We start from the raw sequence: 12,851 nt of genomic DNA on the forward strand, positions 1-12,851 counted from the left end.
TCCAGATTCTGTCCTTAACCTTATTTCAGTTGTCATATGTTACTCAGATTTTTAGGAGGTGAGAAATATAGCTTAACATTAGTATACCATTTCCTTGGTATCAGTTTCCTTCAACTTTAGGAACCATACTATACCTGGTGTTCTTGAAAAAGTGTAATTTATCAGGGCACCTGGGTGGCTTAATCGGTTAAGCATCCAACTCTTGATTTCAGCTCAGGTCATGAGGTCATGTCTCACGTTGTGAGATCAGTCTGGCCCACGTTGGACCCCGCGCTGGGCGTGGAACCTGCCAAATATTCTCTCTGCCCCTGCACATCCTCCTCCCTCCCTCCCTTAAAAAAAAAAAAAGTGTAATTTATTGTTTCTTAACTGTACAAATGCCTCACCTGCATGCTACCTTTGTGACCTCTGTCCTACCCTTCCTTTAGCCAGAAGCCTCTGAGGAAAGCACCAAGATTAACGACAAAAAGAAACATTTTGTCCTGGGTGCCTGGGTGGCTCAGTTTGTTAAGCGACTGCCTTCGGCTCAGGTCATGATCCTGGAGTCCCGGGATCGAGTCCCGCATCGGGCTTCCTGCTCAGCAGGGAGTCTGCTTCTCCCTCTGACCCTCTTCCCTCTCATGCTTTCTATCTCTCATTCTCTCTCTCTCAAATAAATAAATAAAATCTTTAAAAAAAAAAAAAAGAAACATTTTGTCCTACTAACACTAGAACAATAGTAGGGAATAGAAATGTTGATCCTTTTTGTATGAGTAAGTGCACATAGTCAGAAAATTTATGTTGTAGATACTGATGATATGTTTAACCTTTAAATTGTTTTCTGTAAATTTATCCAAGTCAGGCTAAGAATTATGGTAGCTGGTATGCATAAAAGTTTAAAAAATCAAAGTAAAGAAATAAGGTAAAGATATCTAAAAAATTAAAAAATTTTTTAATCTAAAAAAAGATATCTAAGAAATTAAAAATAACCCCATCCCTACTGCATCTTTTTTTTTTTTAAGATTTTATTTAATTGTTTATTTGTCAGAGAGAGAGAGAGAGCACAAGCAGGGGAAGCGGCAGGCAGCGGGAGAAGAAGGCTCCCCCCTCAGCAAGGAGCCCAGTGTGGGACTTGATCCCAGGACCCTGGGATCATGACCTGAGCCAAAGGGAGATGTTTAACTGTCTGAGCCACCCAGGTGTCCCCCTACTGCATCTTTATCCTGTGATTTTTATTCCTCTTATACTAGTATATCTATTTTGCTCCTTCATCTTGATAAAACCAAATGACTGATAAGGTCTACATTAGAGTAAAATATCTAACATTTTTATGTGTTCGGTAAATATCTTAAGAAAATTTGAAATTGCGAATTGTGTTTTAAAACAGAATGGGTGCTGGCTTGCTGGTTCTTCTGCTATCCCTTTGTGTTGTAACATCTCTCATAAAAAGAAAAGATCGTTTTATAAATGAAGAGCTGCTGTTACATTTATTTCAGGTCAGTTACAGGTTTTCAACATCATGTTATACTAATGATATACCAAATGGATCTTATGGTTGTATTTAATGATATTGTTCTTAAGATGCCATCACATTTACATTGCTCAATGCCTGCCAGCTGAGAAGAAAGTTCTCTGTTTAAGATACTACATGGAAATATATTCTCTAAAAGGTATGAAATAACCAAAAGGTCAGCAGGAGGCAGCCTGAAGATGCCAAGAGAGCAGAGGTTAAGGAGATATAAGAGGCATCCATACTGACCGAAAAGCTGAGCTATAAACAGCCTCCTTTGGACTGAGATTCTATGTTCTCGTTTGAGTCAGGACAAGGGTAATCTTTGAAGTGAAAGCAGCCTCTGAGTATGTTTATATGAAGAATAGCCAGTTTAAGACTTCAGATGACATGCCAGGGAAAGTAGACTTCTCCTTGGCTGCTGGCTTTGGTGTGGTGAAAAGAACTTTGAACTTGAAGTTTCAAAATTGAGTCAATTCTCAGTTATACTGTGAACCAGATAATGGATTTTCAGTGATATAGCTTTGGTGTATTTGTTTTTAATCTGTAGAGATAATATCTCATAGAGTTGTAAGAATTAGAGAATATATAATGTCATATTTTGTAAAGTGATAGCTGTTTTGTACATAAGCATGGACACTACTTGTTTTTTTAACAAAAAAATTAAAAAACGTATCCAAAACACTGACAAAAGAAAACTTATAGGAATCTTCTCAAAAAATTTCCTCCGAACAAAGCTGGGGTAATAGAAAGTAATGCCAAGAACACTCTAAAATAAAAATATAACAACACTTAAAAGATGTTAGTTTATTCTTGGAGAACAATAGAGAACATATAAAAAGAGAAGAAATATTTTGTCAAATGTCCTGTCAAGACATAGGAATGTATATTTCATTTTAAATGGTGCACTGACTGGCTTTACACTAAAGCCCATAGGTAGCTTTGACAAAATTCACCTATAATTATGACTACTTTGGCAGAAGTGAATGTTCCTGGATCCTACTCTATAGGAGCAAATATCATGTTAAAATTCTCACAGTCTTTGTTGGAAATACTCCTGAGTTGGTAAATCTGTTATGAAATTTCTTTTTACATTAATTTTATTAATTTGGATTGATTCCTCTATTGTATAGCATATTTTTGGTGATTCCAAGAAAAATATCTTTGACATATTAACATCTCTGACATGAGAATGTATCCTACAATTGAAAGGATCCTAGGATTGTGTCATAGTTTTATCAACAGAATTTTTTTTCTAAATTCACTGAAAATATAAGAGAAATTAAAGGTATCTCAGGGATTGGTGATGGGGTTGCTAATCTGATCTCTAAGAGATTTTACTTTATTTACAACTGTAGCTATGTCATTTCTTAAAAATGGCAAATAATCCACCAGTTCAGGGGTTAGCAAATAATTTTCTAAAGAGCCAGATTATAAATATTTTAGGCTGTGGGTCATATGGAGTCTTGTAAATTCTCAGCTCTACCACTTAGCGCAGAGGGAGTTGTAGATTACACATAAATGAATGAACGTATACTACACATAAATGACTATGTTTCAACAAAACGGTATTTCTAGGAACAGGCCACCAGCCTACCAGCCATAGTTTACCAGTTCTCCACGAGTTTATATATATTCCCTGAAGAATACTGTGCTCCTTGTGTTCCCAGTACCAGGTGAACACTCAGGCCACACATATGTGTTGAATCAATGGATATGACTTGGGTAGAAGACACTCAACCACATTGCACCGTCTGCATTTCCATGAGTTAAGAAATCTTCAACGTTAATAATGAATATTTCTAAATAGATATGGTGTGATCACGTATACCAGACTACTCTTGAAAGTGCAAAATGCCTTATTTCGTGCTTGTAAAGGAGGGCCTCTGCTTACTGCCAGAGCTCTATCTTGTAGCCTTGGCTGTGAGTGAGCCGGTCCAATTTCAGTTGTTTTGGGGCTGGATTCCAGTTGTTCAAGCACTTTTCTAAGGATTCTTTTTATATATAAATTAGTCTCTCACCACCTTCTCTTCTACTGGTGTGTCTTGTATTTACTTTCAGATGCTGAGCATCGTGCTTTCCATGTGTGTTGTGTATACAACCCATGATAGTTTGCTCAAGAAACAAGGACTGCCTCTTCTTAACCAGATCATTAGCTGGATAACATTAGGTAAGAGGACAAACTAAATGAGTTAATGTTATTATAGCAAGTCATATCTTAAAATTATCCATATATACCTGTATTATTGTTACTGAAAGAAATAATTTTGTTGAATGGAAATAATTATAATCAGCTATGATTTCCATCTCATGCTGGAATTTGACAAAGAAAATTAGAACTTTTGTGACCATTCATGTGTTAGTAAGAATTACTTGTTAGAATATTATTGGCCTGATAATAAGGCTATATGTTTATTCACATCTGATAAAACTCTAACGGATTCCCAAAGAGAAGAGATTCTTATGCTGAAATTTCATGTCAATTCATAAATTCTCCGTCCTTACGCAGGGACAAGGAAACAGTTCAGTTTTATCTGTATTTCCCTTGCTGAAAATAACATTGATTAGTCACTTCCCAAAACATTACACATTTTATAAAGCCAGTTAAATGTTTCAAAACGCATTCCTCTATAGTACCTTTATTTAAGGATCCTGAAGTGTGCACGTGAAGGAAACAGAACTAATTTAAGGACCTAGGGTTTTCCTTCCAATTAGAAGATAAGACAGAGGCAAGCTTGAAGTCTAGGATTTTCCTTTAAAAAAAAAAAAAAGACACTTTGTGATGCCTATGAATAATGTGACATGCAATTTAGCCCCTCTTTTTTGTTTTTTGGTTTTTTTTTAATGATTTTTGTTGTTCATTGAAAAAGAAAAAGATCGGGGCGCCTGGGTGGCTCAGTTGGTTAAGCGACTGCCTTCGGCTCAGGTCATGATCCTGGAGTCCCGGGATCGAGTCCCGCATCGGGCTCCCTGCTCAGCGGGGAGTCTGCTTCTCCCTCTGACCCTCTTCCCTCTCGTGCTCTCTATCTCTCATTCTCTCTCTCTCTCAAATAAATAAATAAAATCTTTAAAAAAAAAAGAAAAAAAAAAGAAAAAAAAAAAAGAAAAAGAAAAAGATCTCTGGATGGAACTTTACCTTAAAAATGATGAAGGCTATTCTGCAGGCTTTCCCATTAAATTATCTTGATTTAATAAAATTACTATTTATATTCATTTTGCAGGAACAGTATTGATGACTGCTCCTTCATTTAAAAAAAAAATGTGTTCAGTTTGTACTATGTTCTGGCACTGCACTCTTCTGTTCCCTGAGAAGAATAAAGACAGACCAAATCCCTCCTTTTGGAGCTTATATACTGCAAGGAAGGGGTGGGTAATATTCTAGTGAGGTGACAATTAGTAATGATCTCTCTCACATGATGTGTTAGTTTTTAAATCCCCAGAAAAAACAAAAACTGTGAATGGGAACTGTAGTACTAAAGGGAAGTCTTTCTGTCACAGTCCATCATTTCTCAAGTGCACAGTCATATATAACTCACACCAGCAGATAAACAGTATATGGCAAATAGGAGACCCAATGTACATAGTAACAATGCATCTGTTGCTCATTCCTTTCCAGTGCAGCCTGGCTCACCTCCTTAGTTTTCTTACCTACATAGGGGTAAACTACAGTGAAGAAGAGAAGCAAAGAAAACACAATTTGTGCGCGTTTCATTATATCTCATTTTTAAAATTTCTAAAAAGGTTAAAAAAAAAAGAGAGACAACATAGAATTACAGAAAACCATCCTCCATTTCATATGCTTGTCCTTCATCTGTGTTTATGAATACATGTGTGGGTAACATTTTTTAGATACCATATTCAGTATTTTTATTTATTCTGCCATCCATATATTAATTTTTCAGCTGACTTAGCAATGTTCATGGCATTTTTTTCTTTCTTTGTCTTTTATGACATTGACATTTTTGAAGAATATAACCAACCGCAACACCCGCCCCGCAATGGACTGTTACTCAATTTGGATTTGTCTGATGTTTCCTTGTAATTAAATTGAGGTTATGCATTATTAGCCAGAATACTGCGTAAGGGAATGGTGTGCACTTCCTAGGGTTACATTTGGAGGAGCACGATCTCTATCTGTCTCTCATTGTTGATGTTAATTTCCATCACCCTATCAAGGTGTTGCCCAGTTTTTTTCATTGTAAATAAGCTGTCAGTGGGGACACACTCTAAGACCAGCAGATATTCTCATCAAAATTTCTCCCTAGAGGTAGCATCCATTCATAAATCTTTCCTGATCCAGTCTTTGTCATGATGGCTACAAAATAACTACTACTGCATTTATCAGAGGTTCTCAGCATTCTCCTCTAAGAATCTTCCCTTCTTTCCTATTCATTCATTCATTCATTCATTCCCTCACTCATCTATTTATTATTATTGCGGACTCATGAGCACCTATTTTTTCAAAGATGTAGAACTCATTACTGTTAATACTTTGGTGCTCAAATTGCCCCAGATTTGGCTAGAGATAGCACCTTCGAGCTAGCTTGTAAATAGACACCCACCCTCCCTTAAGTTTTTTGAGCACTTTCTTATTTTCTGGCATTAAGAAGATGTTTACTTTATAAGGTTTACCTTATATCCACACTGTCCCAGCTCTGGAATCAGTTATTTCTCTGAGGAACCATAGCTCTTTTTATTGGGTGAATAGTGTTAGACACCAAGATCTGAGTGCCATATGCACTCATCACTACTGGAGTGTCTTTGCTTCTCTGCCCTTCAAAGAAGACAGAGCTAGGAAATATATGCTTTTATATACATATAACTCCTCTTACATATAAATACATATACACACATATATGCACAGGAACATGCATACCTGTACATATTTCAGAAATCATAAGTTCACACTATACCTGTATCTCTGTCTATTCTTTCTTGCCTTCCCCCATTCCATATTTATATGCTCCTCCCATGTTGATAACTAACCCTGGCTCCCAACAGCGTCAACATGTGTACCCATTTGTTCAGTCCTATAGTACATCTAAAACAATTTCAGGAGTCTTTCACCCATACCGTCAAAATAAACAAACTTAATATTATTTGAGATTTGTTTGTAATTCTCACTCTGTGCCCACACTTCACCTTGCCCAAGACCGAGGGTTTATGGTTAAATGTTGTGTTCATAGTTATTTGGATTTCCCAGCCTGCCTTCCTCCCTCCCTTCCTCCATTTTGTTCATTGTGATTATGGTATTCATTTGAACTACAGCTAGGTTTGTTTCAGTTTGTTTTGGCTTTTTTTTTTCTTTTCTATTCTTTTTTATTTAATTTTTTATGTATGTAGAATATTCATGTTTCCAAACATAAAAACTGTACAAAAAGGTATAGTCAAAGAAGTGCTGCCTGTAGTACTTTCCCCCCATTCTCCTGTACCCCTAATCCTTCATGGGCTATAGCCTTCATTGCTTTCTGGTTATCCTTTATATGTTTCTCTTTGTGGTGATAAATAGATATAAGGATGTTTTCTTACTTTTCCTCCTTTCTTACACAAAAGGGGTAGCATTTTATATATCCTCTTTTTGTACTTTGCATCTTTCACTTAATACCTCTTGGTAATCACTTCATATCAATTCATAGAGCTCTTAATTCTTTTTTACAGCTATTTAGTTTTCCATTGTGTGTGTATTCCATTGTTTATTTAACCAGTCTCCTATGCTTTCATGTTTAGGTAGGTAATCTTTTTTCTTAATTACAAATAATCCTGCAACAAATAACCTTGAGCATATGCATAGTTCATACTGTTAGAGGTATATTTTCAGGATAAATTCCTGGAAGTTGTGTTAGTGGTACAAAGGGTAAATGCACATGTAGTACTTTTAGATATTGCTAAATTCCCCTCTAGAGGTGTACCATTTTTCATTTTTGTTAACAATATAGGAAGAATGCCTATTTCCCCATAGCCTCACCAAAGTCTATTGAATTTATGCCAATTTTGTGTTTGAGAAATGGTATCTCTGTGTTTTTAATTTGTATTTTTCTTATTAAGGAGTGAGTCAAACATCATATCACACGCTTAAGGGCCATTTTTATATGTCTCTTGGGAATTATCTATTCATCTCTTTTCCCTCGTTTTCTATAGATTTTTTGGTCCTTTGCTTTCATTTTTAAAAGCTCTTTATAAATTAGGGATATTAGTCCTTTACCTGTGATATATGTAATAAAAAATTTTTCCCAGTTTGTCCCTTGTCTTTTGACTATAACTTTTGCCCTCTAAATGATTTTTATTTTTGTGTAATCAGGTTTTTTTTAATGCATCTGGCTTTTTAGTCACAGTTAGAAAGCCTTTCCTTGATACCTAGGTCATAGAGGAATTCACTCATATTTCCTTCTAGTACTTGCATACCTTTACATTTTACATTTCAATCCTTGATGTATTTAGAGTTAATTATTCTAAATATATGGTTTAAGGAAAGGATTTAATTTAATTTTTTTCCAAATGGCTATCCAGTATCATTAATATAGACTTTATTTGCCCCAGTGATTGGAGATAACACTTCTATCACACACTCGATACACTGGTCTATTTCTAGACTTTCTAAACTATTCCAATTATATGTCTATTCATGTGCCAGTAGTATACTGTTTTAGTTACAGAGACTTCATAGTATATTTCAATAACATATGAACTTTAGGATCTACTTGCTCAAAAAGGCCACTGAAAATTTTATTGAGATCATATTAAATATGTAAATTAACTTAGGGAAAACTTATATTTTAATCATGAGTGATGTTGAGACATTCTAACGAAGAACAAGGGATGTCTTTCCACTTGCTCCAGTCTACTTTTTTGCCTTTAAGAGTAGTCTTTATAGTTTTCTTCATACAGGCTTTACATATTTCTTGTTAAGTATATTCCTAAGTATTTTATCTGCTTTGTTCCTATTGTAAATGGGCTTTTCTTACTCATTTTATCTACTAATTATTATTGAGTGTAAGTTGCTATTGATTTTACATGTTGATTTTATATTCAATTTTTTTACTGAATTCTTTCATTTCTTGAGTTATGTTTATCATTGACTCTCTAGGATTTTCCAAGTATACTGTCATGCCATTTACAAATATAGATGTATATTTCCCCCCTTTTCTGTTCCTATTCCTCTAATTGTTTCCTTTAGTTCCTTTGCATTGGCTAGTATCTCCAGAACAATGTTAAATAAGTGGAGATAGTGAACTTCCTTGATTTTTTTTTTTTTCCTTGACCTTAGTGGGAATGCCTCTGGAGTTTCCCCATTAAGGTAGATGCTGGCTTTAGGATTGAGGTACATATATTTGTCATGTTAAAGAAAGTACATGCATTCTTGTTTTGAGTTCTTTTTTTTTTTTTTTTTTAAAGATTTTATTTATTTATTCATGAGAGACAGAGAGAGAGAGAGAGAGAAGCAGAGGGAGAAGCAGGCTCCCAAGGAGCAGGGAGCCTGATGTGGGACTCGATCCCAGGACCCTGGGATCATGACCTGAGCTGAAGGCAGACGCTTAACCATCTGAGCCACCCAGGCGCCCTTGTTTTGAGTTCTTATTAGGAATGCATGGGTGTTGAATTTTGTCAAAGGCTTTTTCATTATCTATGGAAATAATAATGTGATTTTTTTTCTTAGACCTATTAATATGGCCTATTAATATTACCGATAGAATTTCAAGTATTGAAAACCATCCTTGCATTCCTGATATAAACCCCTAAAACACATTTTATTATAATGTGTTATTTTCTTGACATTGTGTTGGAGTCCATTTGATAGTATTTTTCCATCAATATTCACAAATGATATTGGCCTTTAATTTTTTTTGTTCTATATTTATCAGGTTTAGGTATCAATATTATACTTCTTCATAAAAAAAAATAAGTTTCTCTTTGATTTCCATACCCTGAAATAATTTAGATAACACTGGGCCTATCTGTTCTGTAAAGTTTTGGAAGAATTACCCTTTGAAACTATCCAAGTGTAGTTCTTTCTTAGGTAGTTCCCTGATAACTTCCTACGTTTCTTACATGAAATTGACCTGTTTAAGTTTTTTATCTCTGCTGGGGTTAATTTGGGAAACTATATTCGCCTAAGGAATTAAACACTTCTTTTAGATTTTCAGATTTATTTGCATAGAGGGATGCAAAGTACTCTCTTAATGATTTAAAACAATTCCTTCTGTATCGTTAGACATTTCCCTCATCATTTATTTTGTGCATTTGTACTTTTCCCCTTTTTTTGATTAACTTAGCTAGTGGTTTGTCCTTTTTGTTTATTTTCTCAAAGAGTTTGGATTTTGATTTATTAATTTGTATTTCTATTCACTACCTCATTAATTTTTGTTTTATTTTTAATTTCTAGTTTCATTGCGTTGTGCCTGAGATGGTTGTTTGTACTATTTCCACTTCATGGAACCTACTGATTTTTTTCTTTGTTCTCTACTGTATATGATCCATTTTGGTAAACATTCCATATGTACTGGAGAAGAACATATAGTCTCTATTATAGAACTGTGCTGTTCAGTATATATCCAGAATATCTACTTTGTTGGTTATGTGGTTTTATATTCTTACTTGTTTTTTGTCAATATATCCTATACTATCGAGAGTGGGGGGTGTTACAGTTTTCTGTTATTAGTATGTTCCTACATATTTTTGTATCTCATAAAAATTTTGTATTATGTAGGTAGTTGATGTGTTCATTGTAGCAAAATTCATAACTGTTATATCATCATTGTGGAATGTGGCTGTAACATCATCAGGTGCCCCTCTTTGTCTTGTTTATTGCTTTTTGGCTTGAAATGTACTTATCTGGTATTGGGATTGCAACCCTGAATTTCTTACTGTTAACATTTGCCTAGTCTTTTCCTTATTTTTAGTCTTTTGAATCACTGTATTTTAAGTCTGTCTCTTTTATTCAGCCATAGAGTTGGGGTTTTGCTATGTCTGCCAATTTGAACTTTTTTCTTTTAAGTGAAAATATTCATGTTTAAGCTTGGTCTCAGTTCTGTCATATTTTCTTATGTTGTAATTATGTGCATATTGTGCTGTACTTCCTGTGCTTCTTTCCAAATTTGGAATGTCCTATATAACTTTTTTTTTTAATTTTTTTATTGTTATGTTAATCACCATATATGAATGTCCTATATAACTTTATTCATTGTCCTTATTGATTTTGTCTTTGTTTTGGGAGGGTGAGAGTCAGTCTACTGCTTTTCTCCAAATACATAAATGTTCCTCTTGGCATCTGTTTTATTTTTATTTATTTTTCAAAATAATATTTATTTTTAATTATTGAGATATAACTGGAACATAACATTGGATAAGGTATGGGGATACAGTATGTTGATTTGATGCATTTATATATTGCAACATGATTACCACTGTAGTGTTAGCTAACACTTCTATCATGTCACATAATTATCATCTCTTTTTTGTGGTGAGAACAATTAAGATCTAGTCTCTTTGCAACTTTGAAGTTTATAATACAGTATTATTGATTATAATTTCTTTGCTTTGTCTTAGGCCTCTAGGACTTATTTATCTACTGGTTATAAGTTTCTACCTTTAAACATCTTCCCAATTCCACCACCACCTGCTCCTGATAACCACCATTCTACTCTGTTTTTATGAGTGTGGCCTTTTTAGATTTCACATAAAGGTGATATGTACAATATTTGTCTTTCTCTGCCTAAGCATAATGACCCTTGGGGTTGTCACAAATGACAGGATTTCCTTCTTTCTCGTGACTGAATAATATCCCACTCTCTCTATATATACCACATCTTCTTTATCCATTCTTCCATTGACAGATGCTTAGATTATTTCCATGTCTTGGCTACTGTGCATAATGCTACAGTAAACATGAGTTGCACAAATACCTCTTCAAGATCTTGTTTTCAGTTCTTTTGGGTAAATACCCAGAAATGGGATCATTGGGTAATATGGTAGTTCTGTTTTTAATTTTTGAGGAGTCTCCATACTATATCCATAGTGGCTGCACCATTTTACATTTCCGCCAACAGTGCGCAAGGCTTCCAATTCTTCTACATCCTTGTCAGCTCTGGTTATTTTCTGTTTCTGTTTGTCTGTTTTATAATGGCCGTTCTACCAGGTGTGAGGTGATTTCTCATTGTGGTTTTCATTTGCATTTCTGTGATGCTTAGTGATATTGAACATCTTTTCATGCACTTATTGGCCATTTGGATGTCTTCTTTGGAGTAATATCTGTCTAGTTCCTCTGTCGATTTTTTAATTGGATTTTTTTTTTGTTAATGAGTTGTGTGAGTTCTTTATATATTTTGGATATTAACCTCTTATCTGATATATGGTTTGCAAATATTTTGTCTTATTCCACAGGTTGCCTTTTCATTTTGTTGATTGTTTCTTTTGACATGCAAAACTTTTTCATTTGATGTAGTCAATGTAGTTCATTTTTGCTTTTGTTGCTTGTGCTTTGGATGTCATATCAAAAAAAATTATTGCTTAGAACAATGTTATCCTTAATGTTATCCCCATATTTTCTTCTAGGAGTTTTATGCTTGAGTCTTTAATCCATTTTGAATTCATTGTTGTGAGTGGTGTAAGATAGTGGTCCAATTTCATTTTTCTGCATGTGGTTATCTAGTTTTCTTAACACAATTTGTTGAAGAAACTATCCTTTCCCCACTGAGTGTTCTTGGCTGCTTTGCCAAATACTAGTTTACTGTGTATATGGGGGCTTATTTCTGGGGTGAGCATGTATTTTATTTTATTTTATTTTTTTAAAGATTATACTTATTCATTTGAGAGAGAGAGAGAGAGAGCACAGAGGCAAAGGGAGAGGGAGAAGCAGACTCCCCACTGAGCAGGGAGCCCGATGCAGGGCTCGATCCCAGGACCCCAAGATCGTGACCTGAGCCTAAGGCAGATGCTAAACCAACTGAGCCACCCAGGTGCCCTTAAGCATACATTTAAAATAAGACATTTAGTCCTTGAGATTGAGAGAACTAGGTACTAGAGGATGCCTACCAAGTGCTGTAAAGCATGACTCATAAGTAGGTCAGCAGTATCTCCAGAGATCTCTTCCAGGCACGAATTCACCATAGTCTAGTTCCAGTGAGTACTTTTTGCTAATGTGCTGTGATCTCCAAATGGATTATATGTTATGAAACTCGTTCTAACATATGTCATTCAGAATGGGGACTCTTATTTCCCCCTTTAGCACTTCATCAATTTTTTAGACAAAAGTAAGACAAGGATAGAAAATAGAGTTTTACAGAAGAGGTCTCATTTGAACTGGCTTTTATAATAAGAAATATTAAAATGTTACTTTTTTCTGTTAAAATACGTATCAGGTGATGAT

At 34.8% G+C, this 12,851-nt stretch overlaps 1 protein-coding gene across 9 annotated transcripts in view; it reads left to right on the forward strand.

The window, feature by feature from the left end:
• The window catches only part of PIGN (phosphatidylinositol glycan anchor biosynthesis class N), a 109,173-nt gene that overhangs the window by 59,257 nt on the left and 37,065 nt on the right, over window positions 1-12,851 (forward strand). For all 9 annotated transcript variants that reach the window (XR_003211134.2, XM_025886728.2, XM_025886727.2 and 6 more), the window contains 2 exons: window positions 1,367-1,475; window positions 3,551-3,659. Coding sequence is in view for 8 of the 9 variants with exons in the window: in XM_025886728.2 (XP_025742513.1) it covers window positions 1,367-1,475; window positions 3,551-3,659 (218 nt within the window). In the remaining variant the exon portion in view is untranslated. The remainder of the gene's footprint in view (window positions 1-1,366; window positions 1,476-3,550; window positions 3,660-12,851) is intronic.

This window comes from Callorhinus ursinus, unplaced genomic scaffold, assembly GCF_003265705.2.
Source record: "Callorhinus ursinus isolate GAN/ISIS: 27379988/994484 unplaced genomic scaffold, GSC_fseal_2.0 scaffold11, whole genome shotgun sequence".
Taxonomy (NCBI): Eukaryota; Metazoa; Chordata; class Mammalia; order Carnivora; family Otariidae; genus Callorhinus; species Callorhinus ursinus.